The following is a 26,046-nucleotide window of genomic DNA, read 5'->3' on the forward strand; positions in this document are numbered from 1 at the left end:
AGCTGGGACAGCCCTACGAGCTGCCGCTTGCCTGGCGGCTCCCCCGGTCATCATGGACTGCGCATGTGTGGCATTTCTGCACATGTGCAGCCTGTCACGACACCCTGCCCCCAGGGGGGTGCCTCCGCGTGTTGCCCCAGGCAGCACGGAGGTTTCCCCCCGCCACTGCAACCTACACATAGAGTATGCATCTGAACATAAAATCCACCAGCCTTCCAATATTTCAAGACCTACACATATAAAATACTGCTCAAGAGGTTAGAATGAGTGCAAGTAGCAAAAGGGTTTTACGGTGTTGTTCCTGCTACTCATTTTATGCTACTCCATAGAATACTCGATTTAGCTTGGCAAGACATGGCTGTATTTTAAAGAAACTATAAAGAATCAGAGAAAGTTAGTCTGAAAACCAAGAGGGTAGTAACTTAGTTGTGACTAACAGCAGAAGCAGATGTTAATCTCTCATTGTGCTACTTCTGAGGGAATATTTATTGTGCAGCCATGGGGAAGCCACCTAAACAAGCCTCCCTCTGGCAAATGACCCCTGCTCTGGTAGGAATGTGTAGCTAGTCGCAGAAGTATTCACTCAGAGAGGCTTGCCTGGCACCATCATTTCATGTCTTTAGGCACCAGACAAAAACATTCCTCTTTACCCAGGCCTTTAGCCATTAAATAATCTATGGCCTGTTAAAGCTGGGGGGGGGGGGTGACTGTTATTATGATCATTTTATTATTATGCTGCCTGTTATGCTTTTTATTGTTTTTATTATTGATGCTCTGTAAAATTTGTTCTTAATGATGTACACTACCCTGGGATCTTTTGATAAAGGGCAGTATATAAATTGAATTAATGATGATGATGATGATGATGATGATGTGATGATTATGGTTTGGAACATCAAACTGTAAATCTCTACTGCTTCCGGCCATTGGCACTGAGAATGAGGGCCGGGCACCCAGAGACTTAGGTCATTTCCACATTACCTGTTTACTGTACTTGCACCTTGATTTGTTTGTGGAAAGTTTGCAGGGAGGCTAAACAACGTTGGCTATTTATTGAATTCTGAATTGTTTGCAGGGAGGCTGTATGATGCTGCATCAAACAATTCAGTCCATTTCTCCATCACTTTCCTTATCCCCCAAAGACCAAGCTTTTTGTGGGAAGTTGGTTGACTGTGCAAGACTGCCATACCAACTTTAACTGTGCAACCTGAAATTGCCAGTATGGGATTGAATCCCACCCAAAAAACAGCACACCTGGAAGGGCCCTTACAATCAATGGTTGCATCCTCATCACAGTGTATAGCATGTACAGTATATTCCATCTCTAACCTAGAACAATTTATTTCAACTTAAGTGCAATTTTTTCTGAATCAAGACTAGAATATTATTTGATATCAGCCCCTTTTAAGCTTGTAATGGTGACGGGATTATTTCCCCGCAGCACGTTTTCTTCTATCAATGATGGCATGGCAGGAATGGTGAATCTGCTTACCGAACTGAAAATGGGAAGTGCATTGTGTATTTTTTCCAAGCTGCAATCACAGTCCTTATACTATCTTGACAGGACAAGGGCCTGCAGAATGACCTGAATGTCATTCTTTTCTCGGATCATGGGATGACTGACATTTACTGGATGGAAAAAGTGATCGAGCTGAGAAATTGTATCAACATGAGCGATGTTATACAAGTAAAGGACCGAGGTCCTGTTGTAAGCCTGTGGCCAGCCAAGGAGAAGCAGTCCGAGGCAAGGGACCTTTTCTCTTCCTTTACCCACTTCGTGCCAATCAGTTTTTTCTTCCTGCTTTCCTGTACTGCTTAACACCCAGTTCTGCTTCTTGGCCTCCACACTCTGGTGTTACTTGTGCATTTACAGGAAAGAACCTGGTCCTGGTCCATTATTATTATTATTATTATTATTATTATTATTATTATTATTATTATTATTATTATTATTACTACAGTCGTACCTCAGCTCCTAAACACCTTGGAAGTCGAATGTTCCGGCTCCTGAATGATCGAAAACCGGAAGTGAGTGTTCCAGGTGTTTCAAACTTTCTTTTGGAAGCCGAACATCGGATGGCACTTCCGCAGCTTCTGATTGGCTGAAGGAGCTTCCTGCAGCCAATCAGAAGCCATGCTTTGGTTTCCGAATGTTTTGGAAGTTGAACGGATTCCATTTGACTTGCCAGGTACGACTGTATTATTATTTTATTTTATTTATTAAATTTGTATACCGCCCTATACCTATAGGTCTCAGGGCAGTTCACAAGATAAAAGTCACAAAATAAAAACCCAAAATACATAATCAAATAAATAAAATGAACAAAAGAACAAAACAAAAACAGCCCAATAACCCCCTGAAGGTCTACTGAAGGTGAAGAACCTAGACTAGCATCCTACAGTCATGCTTCGTAACCCTAAGGCAGGCTTCCTCAACCTTGGCCCTCCAGATGTTTTTGACCTACAACTCCCATGATCCCTAGCTAGCAGGACCAGTGGTCAGGGATGCTGGGAATTGTAGTCTCAAAACATCTGGAGGGCCGAGGTTGAGGACTGAAACTGCCTTGGTCGCACTGGTCGATGATCTCCGGCAGGCTAGGGACAAAGGTGAGAGCTGTTTCCTAGTTCTGCTGGATCTCTCAGCGGCTTTTGACACTATCGACCATAACATCCTTCTGGACCGTCTAGAGGGGTTGGGAGCTGGGGGCACTGTTATACAGTGGTTCCATTCCTTCCTCCTGGGCCGTGTTCAGAAAGTGGTGGTGGGGGATGAGTGTTCAGACCCCTGGGCTCTCACTTGTGGGGTGCCTCAGGGTTCTATCCTCTCCCCCATGCTTTTCAACATCTGCATGCAGCTGCTGGGAGAGATCATCAGGGGGTTTGGGCTGGGTGTTCATCAGTATGCGGATGATACCCAGCTCTACCTCTCTTTTAAATCAGAACCAGTGAAGGCGGTGAAGGTTCTGTGTGAGTGTCTGGAGGCGGTTGGAGGATGGATGGCGGCTAACAGATTGAGGCTGAATCCTGACAAGACAGAAGTACTGTTTTGGGGGGACAGGAGGTGGGCAGGAGTGGAGGACTCCCTGGTCCTGATTGGGGTAAGTGTGCCCCTGAAGGACCAGGTGCGCAACCTGGGAGTCATTTTGGACTCACAGCTGTCCATGGAAGTGCAGGTTAATTCTGTGTCCAGGGCAGCTGTTTATCAGCTCCATCTGGTACGCAGGCTGAGACGCTACCTGCCTGCAGACTGTCTTGCCAGAGTGGTGCATGCTCTAGTTATCTCTCGCTTGGATTACTGCAATGCGCTCTATGTGGGGCTACCTTTCAAGGTGACCCGGAAACTGCAACTAATCCAGAATGTGGCAGCTAGACTGATGACTGGGGGCGGCCGCTGAGACCATATAACACCGGTCTTGAAAGACCTACATTGGTTCCCAGTACGTTTCCAAGCACAATTCAAAGTGTTAGTGCTGACCTTTAAAGCCCTAAACGGCCTCGGTCCAGTATACCTGAAGGAGCGTCTCCACCCCCATCATTCTGCCTGGACACTGAGGTCCAGTGCCAAGGGCCTTCTGGAGGTTCCCTCGCTACTAGAAACCAAGTTACAGTGAACCAGAGTAGTGGCACCCACCCTGTGGAACGCTCTCCCACCAGATGTCGAAGAGAAAAACAATTACCAGACTTTTAGAAGACATCTGAAGGCAGCCCTGTTTAAGGAAGCTTTTAATGTTTAATATATTATTGCATTTTAATATTCTGTTGGAAGCCGCCCAGAGTGCCTGGGGAAACCCAGCCAGATGGGCGGGGTATACCGGTAAATAAACTATTTATTTAATAATAATAATTATTTATTATTATTATTATTATTATTATTATTATTATTATTATTATTAGGAAGCCTGCCCTAAGGCAATGCTGCTGTAGTGCCCTTAACAACTGAGCTCAGCCTAAGAGATTGGTCCATCCTTTATGTGTCATCATGACCTCTGAATCACCTTCCCATCAATAGGTCAGATTTTATCAGCAGCGTCTACATGTCACTTTAAACTACAATTGAGCTTAACTATGGCATAAAGGCTGGTGCATGGCACAAAAGTGGCCACTTGGCTCCTTCCTGTGGCTTCTGCTGCCATAACGCTACCAGCCAAGCCATAGTTTGGCCAAGTAATGTGTACAAAAATGCACACACTATGGCAAAGTGTGCACAAAAGCGCATATATTCATGAAAATAACGTACAAAAATGCATTGCATTAGGGAAATAGGATTTGCAAAATTATGTGTGCAGTATTAGGCAAAGTTCACTGATAATTTTTTGTAGTAGTAAATTGATGTGGAAATGTGGAGAACTGAAGAAAAATTAGAACTTGAGAAACCAAGTTCACCGGTCACCACTTCCAAGTAAATGTGCACAGGACTGCAACATTGATATGTTTCAAAATATTACTACCTAGCTTTGTGACTGGGTGAGCTAGGAATGCAAATACATTACCATATTTACTTCTCAGCAAGATGGGGGTGCAGAAGTCCAATTTTCCCTCCTTCAATTATTTCCAAGTTCAATATTTTAAAAGGAATATTTTTCATGGGATTTTCTGCACAAGTTAGTAAGCCCACAGTGTTCCCATAATAGCTGTTTTTAAAAGGCCATATATCTTAGGGCAGTGTGAATGCCAGCAATTATGATGTGCATTGATGCTTCATAGCTTTTTTCTTTGCAGGTATACAATAAACTGAAAAATGTGCCACATATGACAGTTTACAGGAAAGAGGATATCCCTGCTCGATTTTATTATAAAGAAGGAAAATTTGTCTCTCCTTTGACACTTGTCGCTGAAGAAGGATGGTTCATAGTGGAGGTAAATCATCTGTGTCAGGGCTATACAAGTTGTGACCCATCAAACAGAAGACAGGCATGAATAGTGGCATGTCTGATGCTTCATAAGTCCCCCCCTTTTTTTTTTTGCTCTATAGCAAAACCAGGAAGTTTAATAAGTCCCTTGTGGGCCACCATACATGGTTGATATGCTCTATTTCGCTTGTTGGGTCATAGGTTGTACTGACAGTTTGTATGAGTTGTTTTAAATGCTGTTTTTCAATATAACCATATTTGGAAGAAAATTAAAGTTAGCATATACTGTTTGAAAAGCTGAAATCACATTTTCATTTCAGGAATATAAGGAGATATTGACATCTATTTTAATTAACTGGTTTATTCTAAAATTATTTTCACAATATCTATTTCAGGGTGGATTAGCATTTTACATTAAATGTTTTTTTTTCTAAATGTTACAAACTTTGCTGATACTGTTAAGGTTCTTCTGCAGTAAGTATGTCTCTTCCTACTCTTTAATTTTTATTGTTTCTAGATTTTGAGAATATCTTTCCACTACACCAGTTGTCCCTGAACCACTTTCATTATTAACAGAACAGAATTTCAAAAATGGCTTTTTATTATATGGTGAACAATTGATTTTTTAAATTGCCTCCCTATCAAAGGCACTGTAAAATGGCTGCCAAAACCATTAAATATTATATTTGATATATTTTTAAGGTTTTATTGTTGAAAATGTCTAAGCAACTCAAAAAAAAAATTCTTCTTAACTGCTCCATCTCACATCGTTTTGAAAAGGCATAAGCAGATGTCAGAAATGTCTTTTGTCATGTTAGTCATCTGCACCATTTTGCATACAACCAGATCTCATTTTTAAGCTTCCTACAGGTGTAATGATTTTCTTGGCTTGAGGAAATGTCTTTAATTCTACATCTGGTTCTAAATTATAGCCCAGTGGTTAAATTCACTTTGATTTCTTGGTTAACCCTCAAACTGTGGATAGCACATAGTGGTGGAAGATTTTTTGGGGTGGGCAGAGGGCGTCGTAGTCTTGCTGCTGAGCAACTACGTGCAGAGCTCAGTAGAGTGGGAGGCCAGCCAACCAGAAGAGTCTCTAAGGTGTACTTGCCTGGAAGGAGAGTCAGCATCCAAAGTCAGGTCCAGTCCTAGGGTCAGGCACACAGCAATCTGTGTGATCAGACAGTCCAGGGGTCAGGGAATCCGATGATCAGGAGGTCAAGACAAGCAGGAAGCAGCAAGGTTGGGCCAGGAACTGCAAGTGTTGTTACCAGCACCTGACTGCTGCTAGAAACTCTGCTTAAGAAAGCTGACGCCAGCTGGTTCTCATCAGTGCCTCCTCTTCTGTGTCATTCAAGACTGATCAGCTGCAGGTGGAGTCTCTCCACCTTCAGGCTGCTGTTCAGCAGGCAAAGCTGACTCCTGGCCCATGACAGAGGGACTGGCAGTCTTCCAGATGTGGGAAACATGGTATAGTTGAATGCAGTTTTGCAGCTCACAGGAGGAACAATAGTGTGCAAAATGAAAGTAAAAATTTAAATCTTTTTAGTAAAAGTATGTGGTGATGTGTGTGCCTACTTTAACAGATTATCAGCATATCATCCGCCATTTTGGACCTTACTAATACATACACACATATATATTTAAAAATTACAAAAGATTAAAATAAAACATAGTTTACGTGTACCAGGCGCACGGGCTTGCCCCCGCAATTGAGAGGGCATGTTGCTGCAGGATATTGAGGGGGCCAAGCCCCCTCCTTGAAATTTTTTTGGAAGACCAAGGCCCCTTGCCCCACTCCTACAAGATGGTGTCCCTGAAATGGACAGTAAACCAGGGTTTGGAACAAGAGGATAAGATAAATTAATGGAGGACACGACTATGAATGGCTACCAACCTTGATGGTTATGTTCTACCTTCTCTGTCAGAGGCAATATGTCTCTGAATACCAGTTGCTTTAAATCACAAGTGGGGAGAATGCTGTTGTACTCAGGTCCTTCTTGCAGGCTTTCCATGGGCATCTGGGAAGCCGCTGTGCTAACAGAATGCTGGACTTGATGAGCCTTTGGCCTGAACCCAGCACAGCTCTTCTTACTTAGGTAAGAAGTGCTTGCATAACTATAAACACTTTCCATGAAAATGTATTTTATTTATTGTTTTATATTTTCTCCGCTTCATTTTTTCTAATGCCTTTTTTTCATTTCCCATAAAATACCAGTGTGTTCCACATTATAAAAGACACAAAATACAATAAAAACGTAGGTGTTAGTGTATTGTGTGTAATCTTGTGTGTGTGTGTGTGTGAATGAATGAGTGTTGTTTCTGAATTCTTCAAAACTCATTGTAAAGCATGTTGCAAAAATAGCTGAATACAATGGGGAGCCCAAATCTTCAGACTCCATTTTTATGTCTGTTCCTAGCAGAGCAGGTTCCAGAATACCTTAAGCACCAGTAGTGGAGATTGAAGCAGTAAAGAAAACAGCACAAAAAAAATAGAGAGAAAGCACAGAGGACTGAAAAGGAGAGAAGTGTTGGTTTCTTATATTGAAGGTGCAACACTGATAAATGGGTAGGCATGGGCAAACACTGGGGAAATGGCTGGTAGGCTCAGCCTTTATTGACATTAACCATTATAATCTCTCTTCAACTATTCTTTTATTTTCTACTTTAACACAACTTTATGCTTGATTTGCAAGTCTGTATGTACAGTATCCTTGCCATTACAATAATACAATACACTGGGCAGCTTCTCACAGCTATAGGTGGGCAATTCAGATTCAAAAAACAGTTCAGCATGGCTACTCTGACCAAAATCAGAGCCTGCCTCCCACCCAACCACCCAACCACAGCTACTTACCGGTAGTTCTGTCACATTTATTCCAGCCCTTATTACCCTCAGGAATGTTAACTTCAGCTGAGCCCGGATAGCTCTGTTGGTTAGAGTGTGGTGTTGATAATGCCAAGGTTGCAGGTTCGATCTCCATATGCGACAGCTGCATATTCCAGCATTGCAGGGGGTTGATCCTAGATCAGTGGTGGCAAAACTCAGCCCTCCAGATGTTTTGGGACTACAATTCCCATCATCCCTGACCACTGGTTCTGTTAGCTAGGGATGATGGGAGTTGTAGTGTCAAAACATCTGGAGGGCTGAGTTTGGCCATCACTGTCCTAGATGATCCTCTTCCAACACTATGATTCTATGAGTGTGTTGGCTAAAACTGCATACAAAATAGATCAGCAAAAAGATGCTGAGGAATGTTAACTTCAGAAGTACAGTTTAACAGGGACATTCTTTAGCTAGGAAAAGAGATATGTAGCTTATGAGGAACAAAATGTACATTTTTTTCATTTTAAAAAATCCATCTCAATATCATCATAGGGTGATATTAATCACTTACAACTGCAAATATGGGTTACCCCTAGGATCTGTATTAGGACCTCTGCTTTTTAACTTGTTCGTAGTTCATCTGACGTTAGGGGTGTGCAACGAGGTGGCCACAATTGCTGATGACACCAACTAGTTCAGGGTGATGAAAACTAAAAGGGTTCATGAGGAGCACCAGAAGGATCTCTTCAAACTACACCAATGGACAAATGGCAAATGGAGTGCAGCGTATGCAAGTGTAAAGTTACTGAGAGTGGGGGGGTGGAATCCTAACTTCAAATATACACTAATGTGAGCTGAACTGGTGGTGACTGACCAGGAAAGGGGCCTTGAGCTCATGGTAGATAACTCAACGAAAATGTTGAGCCAGGCTGCATCAGCAGAGCAAAAAGGTAAATTTCATCCTAGGGATCATTAGGAAAGTAAAATTACCAATATCATATGGCTGTTATATACAAATCTATAGTGCAACCACACTTGGACCACTGTGTGTGTACAGTTCTGGTTGTGTACAGTTATTCTCAAAGAAGAACATTGCACAGATGGAAAGTGGCAACTAAAATGATCGAGAGGCTGCAGCAGTGCCCCTAAGCGGAAATATTACATAATTTGGAAGCATCTTATTTAGAAATTTAGAAAAAATGCAAGGATTGAGGTATTTAAGATAATGCATGGTGTAGAGGAAGCCAGCATAGATAAGTTTTTATCCCTCTCTAATAATACTAGAACCTGGGTCCATCAAATGAAGCTGGATGTTGGAAGATGCAGCACATCTTCACACAGATGCATAGTTAAACTATGGAATTAGCTCCTACAAGATGTGATGACTATAGCCACCAACTTGGATGGCTTTAAATGGGGATTAGACAAACCCATGGAGGATAAGGCTATCAATTACTTCCAGTGCCTCTAAACAGCAATAACTGGGATTCATGAGCATGAGAGTAGTGTTGTGCTCATGGCCTGCTTGTGAGTTTTTCATAGGCACTGAGTATTGTCTTCTGATGATTATGTATATGAGCTCAGCCTGCACAGACTAGTAACTAACTCTTCCAGTCAGGCCACACCTCTGACTCTCTCCAGGAGCTAGCCTGTTGGGTCATAGCTTTTTCTCTTAAAAGGGCCAGCCTCATATAACCAACATGCTTAAGTCTAATAAACACATGAAAGGGTTAATACCATAGGGTAAGCTGTTGTGCCAGGCTTAGCTATGTCCACTTCCCTTCACCTTGGGAGGAATTAGGTAATCATGTCTTTGCTCTACTACTACCCGAGAAGCTCAGTGTGCAAGGAGGTTTCAGCTAGGTGTGCCAACTCAACCACATGGCTCTCACAAGCAACCCTTGAGTTCCTATAGCAATAATTTAGGAACTTTCACCACTTTGTAACTGAGCTAAGTTTTACTGCCTGTGCAGCTTTTCTGAATGCTGTATGGAAAAGCACATGAATCTCACCTTTGGAGAGTTTGTAAGTAAACCCATTTTAACTTACTAAACGTATTATCCTTTTCTATGCTGTGGGCAGAGGGAAATCCTGGAAACTTTTTAAGAGGACATTTCAGAACTCACTCCAAGGGACATGTTTTAAAGGTCTAACAGCCTATATTTCCACACTTTGTGCATATTTTGTGACTTTCAATGTCTGCCGGGGTTCTCTAACCAAAGAGTACTTGCCTTAAACTTGGATCTTGGCATCCAGGAATATATATGACAATGCAATCATTATATACTGTGAGAACAGAATGCTGGACTGGATGGGCTTATAGTCTTCAGGGCTCTTCATATTCGTGTAAACTATAACAATTAGGTATTCGTGTAAACTATAACAATGAAGGACAAATGCAAGATGGATGCAACAGGAGCTCCTGCATAATTTTTTTTATTAAAAAAAATTATGCAGGAGCTCCTGTTGCATGAAAAGCAGTAATTCAAGAGATGCAACTTTCATGGACATTATTCTGAAGAAATTTTCACCCGCTGAATTTATGCCTCTCATGGTGTTATTAAATGCATAGGATGCCTGGCAAAAAGAGGCCACAGTAACTCTAGTCTGATGATAGCTGCATACAAGTCTTGGCTTATGACCTCCTCCAATATATATTCTCAAAGTAGCAAAGGTGTTTAAGACGGCCAGTGTTGACCAGTTTGACAAATTTAGTAATGGTACGTAAATAAGTAGGTCGATGTAGAAGGAAAACAAAAACAAGGAAATATCAAAAGCAGAGGATGAGATGGTTGGACAGTGTTCTCGAAGCTACTAACATGAGTTTGGAAAAAATGCGAGAGGCAGTGAAGGATAGGTGTGCTTGGCGTGCTCTGGTCCATGGGGTCACGAAGAGTCGGACACGACTGAACAACAACAACAACAACATCAAAAGCAGCCTTTCTATTTTTTTTGGTTCAGATAAAATCCAGATATTTTATTATGGAACTAAGGCTACTTTTTGAGCACACTTAACTTAATTAAAGTTAAGTAGGCCTGGGTCTGGTCACTGCCTGTGTGCAAGACTATCTGGGAATCCTACATACATCAATTTTATTTCTAGGATGAAAGAAACATAGGATATATATTTTAATAAGCAAACACCAGTCATTTACTCCAGCAGTAAATACTTCATTTCAGAACTACTGATACTGCCAGATCCATGAAAACTACTTTATTATAGCACAAGCCATTAGAAAAGTGTGAATATTTATTTAGAAAATTAGCTGCCCTTCAGCATAAACTCTTAGGATGGCATGCCATTAAAATAAAACTATACGAGAAAAATAAATAAATCAGATGAACAGAAGCAACCAACACTAAAGTATCTGAATAATAAAACAATTAAATTTACTATTCTAAAATGCCTGGGCAAAAGTCTTCCCCAACACACAAGGTACCAAAAAGAAACCAGAGTGGAAGCCAAGCAATAGAATATTGCAAATCTCCAGTGCCAATGCACCAACCTCATATATTTAATTATTTTCAGTATTTAAATAATACCCCCATAACTGGGGATGGGGTGGGGGAGGGGTTTAACCTGTAGTCCTCCAGATGTTGATGGACTCCAGCTCTCATCAACCTCAGGCAGCCACAGGTTACCCACCTCTGCCCTACAACAAAATGTTCTAGGATAGTGGCAGGACCTAAAGGAATGCACCCTAAGTTGGGTGGAAGGTCATATATAGATGTCAGTGATCTGGAATCAAGATCAAGCACGAATTTCAACTGTAGGGGGAGGGTGGTAGAGCACCTCAGCCAGCTATCTTGTTCCAGTTTGTCTGTATCCAGGGCCAGCGCATCCATTTAGGCGAACTAGGCAATTGCCTAGGGCGCCAAAATGGAGGGGGCGCTGGCCAGGCTTGGGCGGGACGGGCTAGCAGCAGCTTCTCCGCTGTAGCGGAGAGGTGCTGCTTACCCCCTACACCACCACCCCGGCTCCTGCTAAAGCAGTTTTGGCGGGGGGCAGGATGGGCTTGCCTCTCCGCCACCCCCACCTCCCCCTAAAGCCGGCTTTGGCGGGGGGGGGGGCGCCAGAAGGTGGTTCGCCTAGGGCGCAAGAAGCCATAGCGCCAGTCCTGTCTGTATCACCCATTACTGCTTCTTTTGTCTTGGAAGCCAACTGCCCAAAGCAGAGTTCATTAGAAGCTGGTTGACACTAGGAGAGCAGTCAGGCCTAGAAGTCCTCTTAAATAAATAAAGCTGAATTTCCAACTCAAAAGACTATTTTAACCTTGGGTGCTGTAGTTCTTATTATGATTGCCCTCTTAGAGGACTCCATAGATCACCATCTTCAATTCGGAAACATAGCTGATTTGGTAGGTGTCCCCTTTCTTGCTCACCACGCCATATTCCTTCCAAAAAGTTGTAGGGGCTGCCATTAAAGCAATGGCCTTACACACATCTGGAGAGCTGTCAGAACTGATTTATGATTTGTTACTTTTTATTACTGCCCAACAAAATATAGGTACAGTTACCATGCTCTTGGGTCATGCCAATGACAAATATGCAAAACCTGAATGTCACTGGTACAACACATTATCATTTGTGTTAGGTTTGTGTTGGAGAGATGCATGATTTCTGCTACATACAGTTGCAGCATAAAAACTGCCACTGCCTCCAGTGATGGGGTGTTCAAACTCCCCTTCCTGTATGAGTGATGCCAACAACTACAAGAGTGAGCAATGGCTCGATCCAAAGAATGGTGCCCATCCAATTTATAGCTTCAGTGAATTTGAGCTAGTAACACAAAACTGATGCTGGAATCCCTTTTGTTTTTATCTGCTTCTATTTATGATGAGAAACCTTGCCTGTCAGCACTGTAGTCATTAAAAAAATAAAAACCTTTAAAAACTCAGGAGCCCCTTGAGTATCCATACATTTCTCTGTATTTAATAGTCAGCAGATGTACTAGATAATTGAACAATTCTAGCTGACAAATTAAATCTGTTTCCTTTTCTCTCCATTTTTACTGACAGCACTCAGAGTGAGCAAAGGGGGAAAAATGGCTCCCCCTTCTAACTCCAGAGCCCCTTTACACCACTGCTCTGTTTACCGGTAATTCATTGCCAGGCAGCTAGCTGTCAGTGCAACGTCTACGTTTGCTAGCTTTAACCTATGGCCTGCCAAGTCTTACCTGATTTGTAAAATAGTATTATGCCAGCATGGCATAGCTTGTTAAACATTTCAAAATTTGCTAGACGTTGCTGTTGGCTCATCTAGCAGCATATCAAAACAAATAAATCAAAAGTGCCCTCTGCTCAGGTCCACGTATGAAGAAAACGTCTATCAGTGCCTGTTGAGAATGAAGTCCAAAAGCTCAGCAACTTTCAGTACATAAAATCAAACATATTGAATGTATGGGATAATACATTCAAATGTATTATAGGTTTTCTCATTAAACCGACGTCACCACAGTAGTTCAGCTAAGGTGGAAGTAAAAAAAAACAGGGCCAGAGTTATCAGAATGACATTGGAAAATGGGGTGTGTGTTAATGAAGCATAAAGGGTAAAAGTAAAGAGACCCCTGACCATTAGGTCCAGTCGTGTCCGACTCTGGGGTTGCGGCGCTCATCTTGCGTTACTGGCTGAGGGAGCCGGCATACAGCTTCCAGGTCATGTGGCCAGCTTGACAAAGCCCCTTCTGGTGAACCAGAGCAGCGCACAGAAACGTCGTTTACCTTCCCGCCGGAGCAGTACCTATTTATCTACTTCTACTTTTGACGTGCTTTCGAACTGCTAGGTGGCCAGGAGCTGGGACCAAGCAACTGGAGCTCACCCTATTGCAGGGATTTGAACCGCCTACCTTCTATTCAGCAAGCCCTAGGCTCTGTTGTTTAACCCACAGCGCCACCCGCGTAACGAAGCATACATTCCTGTAAAAGAACCGAAGCCAGCTCTTCTCAAAACCATTGCTTGCTGCAGCTGTTGTGGCTGAATTGATAAACCAGAGTTTATTGTTTTTGTTTAAAGGTGAATGTGCAGTGTGCTGGTGCACAGGGCTAAAACTGGGCCACTTTTCTCTTTCCCATTTCTGCTCCAGTATTTGGCTTAGCATCATGTCCAAACCTGGGCTCATAGGTTGTATCTCTCCGAACAAACCATAAGTTATAATCAAAGTTCTTGGCTTACTGGTAGTGTTTTGATTGGTGGGAGACAAACAATGGCTTAATTGTGGTTTAAAAGATGCAGAATACATAACAAAACTCTATAGTATGGGGGTTCATAGGGTAGCTGGAAGAGATACCAAGGCCTTGTCTTAAATTTCCTTGATGCTTACTCACAAATATCTCCTTGATAGACGAGTCATCCTGAATTGTTTTCACAATCATGGATGTAGCTTGGAAAGATGTCTCGAGTTTTCTTCCTTCTCTTTGAAAAGATGAGGGCAGTCACTTCATGAAACACTACTGATCTGTTTGTGTTAATATAATACTGTGTAATGGTATTTAATCTGTATCAACTAAATGACTGGTTAGACCCATTTACACAGGGATCTCATCTAGGATGCCCTTCATATTTTTGATTTTACCAACCCTATGTCTATGGAGGACTAGATTGCAGTGCAAAATTAAAACTAGCATGGCAATCCTATACAGTATGCACACTTATCTAGGGCAAGTCTCACTAAAGTGGGACTTACTTTTGAGTAGGCATGCGCAGGATTGTGCTTCAGTCATTTAATGTTTAGGTTCTGTATTTGTAGTGCTGTATGACCTGTTGAGAAAGCAATTAAATACAATCACTTAATTTAATGATTCCATTCTTTAAATCCATCCATCTGGATGATCACCTTTACTTGGAAGGAAGCTTAATTAGTTTCACAGTGGAACTTCTTCTCAGTAACTATGTTTAGGACTGAAGCCTGAGATGTGTAACACACTCATGTTGAACTTAATTTCTTTCCCCTACAGAGCAAAGAAAAGCTTCCATTCTGGGAGAATGGAACTGGGAAAAGAGATGCCTGGCAGAATGGATGGCATGGCTATGATAATGAACTGATGGATATGAGAGGATTCTTCCTTGCATATGGGCCAGGTAGGTCAACTGGATAAGTAGATAATCACCCTATTCCTTGCTTGCAACTGATGCAGTTTTTGGTGCTCTATGTTGATTGTACATTGGTACCTCGAGTTACAAATGCTTCAGGTTTCAAACTCCGCTAACCTGGAAGTTACCTCGAGTTGAGAACTTTACGCCAGAATGAGAACGGAAATTGTGTGCCGGCCGTGCAGCGGCAGCAAGAGGCCCCATTACCGAAAGCACGCCTCTAGTTAAGAACAGTTTCAGGTTAAGAAAGGACCTCCAGAACGAATTAAGTTTGTAACTAGAGGTACCACTGTATGTGGACACTAGTTAATTGTGCAGATTCAGCCTTTCTGGCTACAGCAAGTGTGGAGAACCTGTGGGCCCTCCAAATGTTGTTGGACTCCAACTCTCATCAGCCTCAGCAAGCATGGTCAATGGCCAAAGATAATGGGAGTTGAAGTTTAGCAATGTCTAGACTAGGGCCTAAGGTTCCTCGCACTGTGCTACAGTAAATGAAGCAGAAACAAGAATTACTCTACTTCTAACTTCTATGCCTTGTTTTAAACTGCTTGGTAAAATAGCATTAAACTTGCCTTACCAGCATATTTCCAGTGACTTTGTTAAAATATATTGTCCTAGTCATTATGAACTACATAACGGAGCACAACTAATAAAATTTCTTTCTGTTTAGAGAGCATAGAATGAGAAAGTGTAAATCTTGCATAATATGGAATCTTATTTAAATCCTAATCCTAAATCTGTCATGAGCCAGAGCAACATACGCAGTATTTATTTATAAAAATATTTATAAATAAAAATATATCACAGTGGTTTGCAACAAATATGAAATCCTAAAAAGTTAAAAGCAAGTTAAAAACCAAAAGAATTAAAAACAAGCACCAATATACCATTGTGGGGGTGTACTCTTTATTGCCTGCAAAGGCCTGGTGGAATAGAAAGGTTTAAAAGATGGCACAGAAGGTACCCGCTGAATCTCTAGTGGCAGGGTGTTCCACAAGACTGGGCTGATGACACTAAAGGCTCAGTTTCTCATTGCTGTAAAATTATTTCCTTTCCCCACCCTCCAAAATAGGGCAATATTTGTTTTGTTTAATATTACAATACACAGACATTACAGTTAAAAGTAAACCTGTTAAGTAGGTCTGTGTAAGCCGCCACTCAAGGATAGATATTATAGTTAAAGGCAATTTTCTTTTGAAAGCTATGATAATTGTGCTGAGTTGAGAGGTTGCCAGTAGCCTGAGATTTCATCAGCTACATTGGATGTTCTTGAGTAATGTTGGCAGAAGGAAACATTTAGCTGTGCCCCCCGTGTTTATCAAAAGTCTGGCTTGTCATGAACTGTTTTTGTTCTTGGAGTTGCAAATTTTGGACCCCTCTACCTACAGTCAAGGCTCTGTATACTTTTTATTGTGTTAAAAGAATAATAATCCGTCATTCAAACCTTACGGAGAAATTATCTCTCTCCACTCACAGTAAACAAGGAGCAATTTTTCAAACATTTAGCCTTGACCCAATCCTTTCTTTAACTATTCATGTTACTTGTCTGTTATCAGAGGAGTATCTTTCTTTGTGAAAGCATTGAAAAACCAGCTTCTGTTTGTTGGAGAAATAAGTTCTTTCTACTGAACTCAACAAAAGTATTCCAAGCAGTACTTGTTGATTTCCTAGAACCAGAGCAATTCAAAATTATTCAAGGCTAAGATGAAGTCTCACGCTCTATTCTTTGTCTGTTAAGCATATTCAGTCCCAAGTACATCCAAAGTCATCTCCCCCTCACAGAATGGGAAGGATAAGGTTCATTATTTCCTCAACTGGTATATAAAAAAGGCTATATCACCAGCAACATATCCAACTGTCTTTGATTTATCCATTGTGAAAAAACACATCCTATAATTATAATTGGGAGGACTGAGTTGGTTCTTTATCAAGTAAGACCCAAACATGTGGTAAAAAAACATGTGTGTGTGTGTGTGTGTATATATATATATATATATTCTTGCTATGTTATCTCAGTGTCTTACATAGGAGCATAATGTCTTATATTGAATCTGACCATTGGTCCATCTAGCTCAACAGACCCTCTCTGAGGTGTTAAGATTGGTAGTTCCATTTCCCTCAGGTGTTTGGGTTTGGTGATCTCAGAGGAGGCATTCCCTACAGCAGTACCTAACCAGTAGAAGAAATCCATCCCCATAGAGCTGTGTATGGCACTGTGGTCTAAACCACCAAGCCTCTTGGGCTTGCTGATTGGAAGGTCGGCGGTTCGAATCCCCACGTTGGGGTGAACTCCCATTGCTCTGTCCCAGCTCCTGCCAACCTAGCAGTTCGAAAGCATGCCAGTGCAAGTAGATAAATAGGTACCGCTGTGGCAGGAAGGTAGGCACCATTTCTGTGCACTCTGGCTTCCTCCCCAGATCCTGTTGTGCCAGAAGCGGTTTAGTCATGCTGATCACATGACCCGGAAAGCTGTCTGTGGACAAACGGCGGCTCCCTCGGCCTGAAAGTAAGATGAGCACTGCAACCCCAGTCGCCTTTGACTGGACTGAACCATCCAGGGATTCTTTACCTACCTTAACCTTACCTTGTTGTAAAGCTGAAAATGCAACACTTTACCTAGGCCAGACATAGGCAAACCTGGCCCTCCCGATGTTTTGGGACTACAACTCCCATCATCCCTGACCACTGGTCCTGTTAGCTAGGGATGATGGGAGTTGGTAGTCCCAAAACATCTGGAGGGCCGAGTTTGCCTATGCCTGACCTAGGCCTTTGACGCCTGAGAGATATATTTTAGGGCCCACTGTACTCTTGATTGTCATTTGTTTTACCTAAATCATGGTGAAGGGAAGGGATCTTAATCATATTATTATCTATACTGGCTGGCAGCAGTTATTCAGGGTCTTAGGCAGTAAACCTTCCCAGGGCCAGCCTGGTGATGCTCAGGATTGAAACTGCAAAATAGGTGCTTAACAACTGAGCTGTAACCGTTCCCCATACATGGACATACTATGAGTGGGAAAGGAAGTAAAACATAATGGAGCAAATATCTCAAAAGCAAATGTTAAGGTTATCAAGGATACGAACAGAGCTAATGTGGCACGATGGCCATATATGGAGAAACAGAACATACAGTCAAAATTGCTTTGCAGAAATAAGCCTTAGCTGGATTCCGTCCCAAACTGATCCGAGGATGGCAAGGTCTGCAGCAGAGTTGTTACTGTGAAATTCATCCAAATTGGATCCTTCTGCTAGTGGGTAAAGTAAACTGTGACATAACCTGAAGTCAAGATCCAGGGATGTGATTAAAGGCAAAAGAACAGTGGGTAGCAGACAATGCCAAACACAGAATACAGGATGCCAAACCAACAACAAAATGTTGTTTAAATAATACTTTTGGAAATACCCACACCTGCTCACGGTCAGCAAGAGCCAGTCATTAGGTTAGGAGGTTCTTCCATGTTCTTTCAGATCCTCTGATATTGGAACACAGGGCCGATTCACAACATGCACTAATAACTGTGCAGTAGTGACTGAAAGCAACTTCACATTGAGGCTAACTGGTACTGTATAGTAAGCCTTCATGAGTACGATGGGGGAAAGTGAACATTTAAATGGGGACCATGCTTGCTAACTTTTGTTTGTTGCTAATGGCTTTCTGACTTCATGCAAAAGTGAGGCAAACGTTAAATTTCAGGTGATATTAATTTAGCTTGCAGCATTGCAAAGTACGCTACTGATTTAAAATGTCTCATTGTCATTTTGTTTCAGATTTCAAGTCTAACTTCAGAGCTGCGCCAATCAGATCAGTTGATGTTTATAATGTCATGTGCAAGGTTGCAGGAATACAGCCATTGCCAAACAATGGGTCCTGGTCGAGAGTGCAATGTATGTTAAAAAATAATGCCAGTTTGGCACCATCATTCCAGTGGAGCAGCGCTGTGCTGGCACTACTTCTGTTTGTATTGTTTGTATAACAGATCTTGTTACTCCGGTCCCAATACAATGTCAGTCAGTGTGTCCAGTCTCTCTCCCCCCCCCCATTCATTATTTGAATAGCAGCATTAACAGAATGCTGTCTGGGGGAAGATTATATACACACATTTCTAAGGCATCAAACCCAGTTTCATGTGTTTATAGGCACTAAGAAACATTATGTAAGCTCCTAGTTCTGGGGCATGCACTACCAATGAGGGAAATAAGGAACGTTTTCCATGGCATTCGTCTCCAGGTCCCTAACCAGCCTCTAGGTGAAACAAGCACATTCTTAAAACTAAAAGGTCTACACGAAATCTAGCAATTCTCCCTTTATCTGGTCCTAGAAGTCTTCCTGGCTTTGCATTTATCTACATTTAGAAGGTGTGTGGAAAGCTCCATTTGCTGACTAGACAGCCACCCCCACTTAGGCTATCCCTTAAGCTAGGTGTGGGTAGAATTCAGGCTCGAGGGATCTACTCCACTTGTATCCCCCACCTTCACCTTTAATATCAAGATCCATCAAGCTGAGCCTGGTACAAAAGACTCTGAGCTCAGAGTAGTACCAGAACTGAACTGACCTTAAGAGTCCTTCCACAAAAAAGATCAATGGCTTACTACTACCCTTCCCAGTGGGTCCCCCCCACCCACCCCGTTTAATGCTTCATTTTTGTTGCTATTATTGATCACCTAGGAACCAGAAAGCTTTGCTGATGTACCTCAAATTATCCACCTGAGCCACAAACCCTTCTCCATATGCGCCAAGCATTTGTTCCTAAACCAATGATGTTTTACTTGTCCATGGCCTTCCCTGCATTTCTACTTTAAGCTGAAGACTTTGGCATTTGGCCCTGTAATTGTAAACATTTAGATCAGACAAAGTCTCCTTGGTTTTACCAGAACTTAATTCCAATGCCACTTGGCTTCAGATAAAAGTTCCAGGTGCTAGTTTTCTATCCTGGCATGGAAGTTATCTCACAAATGTCTCAAGTCACTTCTTCATTCCTGTTTTGTAGATCTATATTATTTTATTTAGCTTTAGCTTTCTTTAAAATATTTCCAGTGGGAAATAAAATAAAGAGTCCCTACTCTTTGCAAGTCAGGTAACCAAATTTAAAATGTGTTTCCAACTTAACCTAATGCCAGAGCAACCATGTGTGATTAGCATTTCCTTGCATTAAGGTCATTCAGACAATTGAGGTTTTACTGTCTAGAAAAGGGAGAGATGCCAAGCCCTTCCTCTCTTTTAAAGAGATCAGAGTGCATTTGCTCACCATAATTTCAAGAGAAAAATTTCCCTTAACAGCTCGAAACATGTGTGAATGTTAAAAGCAACTTTTGAAAAATTCTATGTAAAATTAAATTTTAAAAAATTATTCAAAATCCTTCATAGCTTTGGCTTCTTTAAACAGAAGATGTTTCAAGGATTACTACTATGCATGAACATCTGCATGTCTCTGTCACATAGACACAGATATTAACCCTGACAGAAGAGTTCTGCAATAACTGGCAAACCTTTATGCAATTTTTTAAAGCTCAAGTGAACCATCAAATCCATTCAAAGGAAAAATAAATAAAAGAAAAACAGTCTTTTGTTATCAAGCTATTGAGTATACAAGGCAATGTAGTTCTTTCTAAGCATTTGCAGTAGCTGGGGAACAAGCATCTATTGTTTAAAAGTCTGTCATTCATTAATAGACCAGGCACTTTGAATTCTTTGGAGCACTCTCCATGCCTCACCACCACTAATAATAATAATAATAATAATAATAATAATAATAATAATAATAATAATATTTCAAAGCCATCAAAAAATTACTGAATTGCAAGTCAAATTTTCAAGAAGATGTCCAAACAGGAAGCATTAGGATATGCAAACAGTACAGAAGTCGTTTGTGTTCTTGTGAACATTTTTTTGGGGTATGCTTTGTTTTTCATCTTCTTCAAACTTGAATACTTTTGTGCCATCCTATATATGTTTACTTTAGAGAAAGCCTCTAAGTTCAACAGGGTTTACACCCAAGTAAGTGAGAGCACAGAATGGCACCTTTTGTTTTCTATATATACAATTCAAATTTAGCATAACACTCCATTCATAACAGCTGAATTATCCTGGTTTGCACCAGAAGGGATAGAGTTTTGAACTGAACCATTATTGTATCTGTATAGAAAAAAGTGCCTTTATTGACTGATGCCGAGCCTCTTTCACAGTAATTGTGGTGGGACAGAGTTTTCAATATGTTCCCAGTTTAATGGGGGGGGGGGTGTTTTGCAAATAGATACAGCATGATACCTCACTAACATGCACAGTCATTCATAATGGAAACAGAGAAGTAGCTATTCTTAATGTTGAATGACCTTAAGAGGACTGATTTAACCACTCAGTATTTTTGTGTCTTTTGTACTGATTGATGTTATACTTTTTTTTAAAGTCAGAGATCTGCACTGCAACATTCTAATGTGTACATAGGATAAATTGATGTGTGTTTTTAACGTATAGATAGGGTAGGAATGGGGGCAGGGTTTAAAGAAACAATGAGTGATATTTGGAATACTGGTAAACAATAGACTAATGTAAAAAAGCAAGATTTTTATATCTACAGTATTACGCATTATTGCAAATACAATATGTTTACAAAAAAGCACTAAACAGCTTGGTCTAATTGTGAAATCAAGGCAACCAGCTTGGCCCACTTATCTGGGCCAAGAAAAAGATTTAACATACTTTTTTTATTTAAAAAATACCAATATCATAATCACAGCAGGTGTGTGTGGGGGGGGGGGGCGGGGGTTAACACTTTCCTTCCCTGCTGTACTCCTGATGAAATAAAATTGGTTCCTCTGAAGCTACTATTTGCACCAGGAGGGAATCTCCCATTACGCTAATGGGGGAATCATAGAATCATAGAGTTGGAAGAGACCACAAGGGCCATCCAGTCCAACCCCCTGCCAAGCAGGAAACACCATCAAAGCATTCCTGACAGATGGCTGTCAAGCCTCTGCTTAAAGACCTCCAAAGAAGGAGACTCCACGACACTCCTTGGTAGCAAATTCCACTTTGCTACCTCTCATGAAAAAAGAAGTGATTTTCATCCAAATCACTGCAGGGGAGGAAAAACTCTCCCTTCTTGCTATGATAAGGATGATGATGAGACACACACACACACACCCCCGGCCCAAAACAAAATCTGAGCTGCTATTTGAATTATTAAAAAATCGTACATCTAAAGTGTAAAGATACATTTAGCATTACTTCTACTTTGACCCTCAGTGGTAGGGTTTTTCCTTTTCCTTTATAATTTATACACTGCTTGATTGTTATAAAACCTGGAAGTGGTTTACAAGAAATATTAAAAATTGGTTACCAAGTTTTGATTTATAACATTCTGGTACAAGGGTGTGGCCAGGAGCCAGAGTTCAGGGCAAGTTTAGAGGCAGAGTCTGGCAAATTTCAGAGTACTGTACAAGGAGGTAGAAGGAGTAGTAAAAGCTGTCTGTTACTTCTAGTGTTCGCAGTTATGGTAGGCTTAGCTTGTCTGAGCATGTCCAGGAAAGTGGGAGTCAGAGCAATTGACACTTCCATGCTACTGTGTTGCTCTGTCACCTCCTTCCGATTCCAAACCTCTCTCAGTACAATATAGCCTATGAAGTGTGACCACAGAAGAACCGCACATGTCCCCTGCTGCAGTCTCACATGCACTGGCATGTAAAACAGCTTGCTGGGATCTGTTCATCTAGCTTAGTATGCTTGTAGGTGAAGAATGCACACTAATGTAAAGATCCCACTGCAACTTTTCTTCTATTTTTGGGAGGCAATCTGCCAATATTTCCAGCATCTACACAAATAATTCTGGCACCTTGCCCAGAGATCATATGCGGATTCCCCCCGCCCCCTTTGGTTTTCTTTCTTTCTTTCTGGTTGGCTACCCTACTTAATAGAAAATAAAGTGTCAACAGTGTTGGAGGCTTATTCTGATTCATCAGCTTAATGAATGATAGCCGTGGGGTTTTTTTTTTATTGTCAAACAAGGACATAAAGGTGGAAAATGAGAAATAACTTAAGATAACCCAAGTCTTTACAGTACAATTAAACTTTGGATCTTTTGCTGTTTCCTTTCCATGGCATGTATGAGTTCTACAGCTGTATGAAATGAACTAGTTGAAAATGCTTGTGTGCAGCAGCGGGGGGTTGGGGTAGCGGTAAAGGCTTTGCTCTGTTTTAAACAGAATCGTAGACACTGTGCTCATTTTATAGAGAATCAAATTCTTAAAGTATATCTGCACATCCCTAATTGTAAAAAAAAACCAGGGTGGTGAACATTGTTATCCACTTCCCCCTCACAATAACGCTGAATGGTAGGTATGTGTGTGTAACTCTCCTCCCCATCAAAGAATCAGAAAAAACCTTCAAACCCCACCTTATTTAAAAATTAAAAAACAGGAGGGGGGCATTGGTGAACACAAGGGGGATGCTTGAAGGCACCCTGCTTTTGGTAATGAAAACTGCATTAGGTCATGAAAACAACTGTGTATAATTAATTATATTGCTTACATGTATGTATGTATGTCAGGCTAATGCTCAGAGACAAGACAAGAATTTCCTTGCTTATTATATAGCTCTACTTCCTTTTTTTAAACCTAACTCAGAGCTCCCTCTTCTGGCCTTACTTAGGCCTACCCTTCTATATTTAAAATTCAAATACATTTAAAGTTAACATAAAACAAAGGTTCTCTTTTTGATAAAAGCAATCTGAAAAGCAATACTGTTAATTTAAAGTACTGTAGTTATTATTCTAATGGCACCAACATGCTTTTAGAGGAGGAGAGGATAGCAACATGAAGAGACTGGAAGCACTATCAATATGAGATGTAACAGGAAAGCTGACTCTGACTGGCTGCTTATAACAGTTCAAGAATGACCACTGTCTGGTTTCAGCAGTTGATTTTTAAGGAACTAGAGACACACACTTTCATATCCAGGATATTATATTAGCTCCCTGAACAAGGAGGACACAAAAATCAAACTTGAAGTCAGCTCATTTTCAAACTTCCCAGGGAAATTTGGGCATCAGTAGGCCTATATTCTCTGAAGAACAAACAGTATCAGGTATGGTAATATTTGGTCAAGGGCAAGTGGAAGCATAATTTACTTTCTAACATGTAGAAAACCAGGCATACTTAAAATTGGGTTGGGGTTGGGGTTGGGAGTTTCAACTTGGTTGGAAAGCAGTGATTATATAAGAAAGGGGAAAGCTGGTCTATTCAAAGTTTGGAAAAGAAGCATTAAGAGCAATGGAGTGAAGCCAGTGATGACACCACTCATCCAAGTTATGGCTTCCAGTTCTTTGTATTTAATGCTGTTGTAAGATTATTCCTAATAATAAGAATAATTGTTGTAAGAATATTATTCTTAAGAACTAGTGGTTTAAACCCGTTAAAATAACGGGCGCTAGAACATTTGACACAAAAATAGAAATAACACGCTGCCGCAGACACCCACGGCCGATGCCGAGCTCGAGCTCAGCAGAACCCCGCCTTAATCCCGCCCCTCTGGTCTGGGCTGCCTGGCGGGCTAGGCCTGTGCTTGCTGCTGAGGGAATGGAGTTAACGGCTGGGAGCAGCCATGATGGTAGGTTCCTGTGGAGCTCCCACCGCCGTTGTGGTGAGGTCTTCTGGCTGGGGGAAGGGGCGGCCGAGGGAGAGTGGCGACAGGAGGGGGCTTTTTTCCCTGGAGTGGTGTGGGGCTGGGGGACGGTAGAACAGGTTTCCTTCTGGATGTGTGGGGCTCCCAGCCCCTTTTGGAGTGTGGGGCGGCGGGTGGGGAAGCGAGGGGGGTGAGGCGGCGGCATCATCTCCTGGGAGGCTTCGCCCCCCCCCCCAGTTCTCCTCCTCCTGCCCAGCAGCGAGAGTGGCAGCGTGACCTCCCTTCTCGGCCGCCCTTCAGCCTCTGGAGCGCCAGCGTTCCATTTCAACCGCCGCTTCAACTGCCGCCGCTGCTCCCGGCCCGATCTCTCTGCTCCAATCCCTGTGTCCGTGGGGCACATGCTCAGTAGCGCAAACCCAGAGACACAGGGACTGGATGCAGAGACACTTGCGTTTTATATATATAGATAATATTCTTACAACATTGCATATTGTGATGGATTTGGGGCTGGTTCACACATGGCCTCAACATGTTAGGCTGCACGAATTGCAGAGCATATGAGTGAGCCTTGGGCTTAAGCAATCTTCTCTTGAATGTGAAAATGGGGCCTACATGTCTAGGCTCAACTAAGGCATCTATTCACAGTTAGGAAGAAATGGACGCATAATGTTTACTGGACCTGGTATAAACATGAGTATGCAGAGGGTATACTCATGTATGAGTATACATATGGCACTCAAATGTTATTGGAAATGTGGGAGGGCCTTTGTGAAGGCAATATGTGAACATAGTTTCAATACACAGAACGACAGAACTGCAAAATGTGTTCTTTCACTGAGTTTATTCTTCTAACTTTCTAAATTACTAGCTCTTCCTTTTCACTCACATAATTTTTCCACACACACACACACACACACACACACACACACACACACACACACCTGTCATCCCTTCTTGGTTAAGTTCCACATTTATTCAAACATTAAATTGTTGCTCTTTTAACGTAACATTTTTGTTCTTTTATGGACCATTGTCTGCTGTGTATCCCTTTGGAACATGTTCCCCTCTGTCCACGATACTGGTTTGCAATTCAGTCTGTTTTAGGTAAGGTTTTTTCAGTTTTTCTGTCACTCTCAACTGTCCTCCAGCTCCCCAGTGTCAAAGGAAGGTGAGTGAAATGCTCACTTTGAATGCATTCTCCTCAGCTTCCATCTTTGCAACTTTTGAGGTAAGATCATTTCCCACCTAATTTTACCAATGTAGCTAAAAACCACTATTTTTCTTCATACCACTGAGGTTCCTGCTGCCCCTCCCTGCTGTTCTCCTCCCTTACAGCACTTTTCCGGTCCACCTCACAAAGCAGTTTACAAAAAATTATAAAAACAGTAAGCATCAATCAAACAGAAAAGGCAACTGTTTTTGTTTTGAAGATGCTTATCTACTTTTTTCCCTGTTTCCCTCAGGGCAAGACTGTTCTGCCGTGACAGTTAGTAGAGGGTAGGTAGAAGGGCAGCCCTAAGAGCTGCATGGTGGTAGCTCTCCAAAATGGCTCCTAGCCCACATCCATAAGGGACCCCACAGAGTTTACAAAAGGAGTCATAACAAACCTTACACTGACAAGGGTATTAGTTGTCTCTCATTGAATAGATAATGTGTTTGGGCAA

General features: G+C 41.7%; 1 protein-coding gene across 1 annotated transcript in view; it reads left to right on the forward strand.

The window, feature by feature from the left end:
- Positions 1-18,783, forward strand: part of ENPP6 (ectonucleotide pyrophosphatase/phosphodiesterase 6) — a 34,960-nt gene extending 16,177 nt beyond the window's left edge. Inside the window, exons 5-8 of the mRNA XM_033160475.1 lie at positions 1,565-1,744; positions 4,720-4,857; positions 14,631-14,754; positions 18,535-18,783. Of these exons, the coding sequence (XP_033016366.1) occupies positions 1,565-1,744; positions 4,720-4,857; positions 14,631-14,754; positions 18,535-18,740 (648 nt within the window). The 3' untranslated portion in view covers positions 18,741-18,783. The remainder of the gene's footprint in view (positions 1-1,564; positions 1,745-4,719; positions 4,858-14,630; positions 14,755-18,534) is intronic.
- The last annotated feature ends 7,263 nt before the right edge of the window (positions 18,784-26,046 follow it).

Source organism: Lacerta agilis, chromosome 9 (genome assembly GCF_009819535.1).
Source record: "Lacerta agilis isolate rLacAgi1 chromosome 9, rLacAgi1.pri, whole genome shotgun sequence".
Lineage (NCBI taxonomy): Eukaryota > Metazoa > Chordata > Lepidosauria > Squamata > Lacertidae > Lacerta > Lacerta agilis.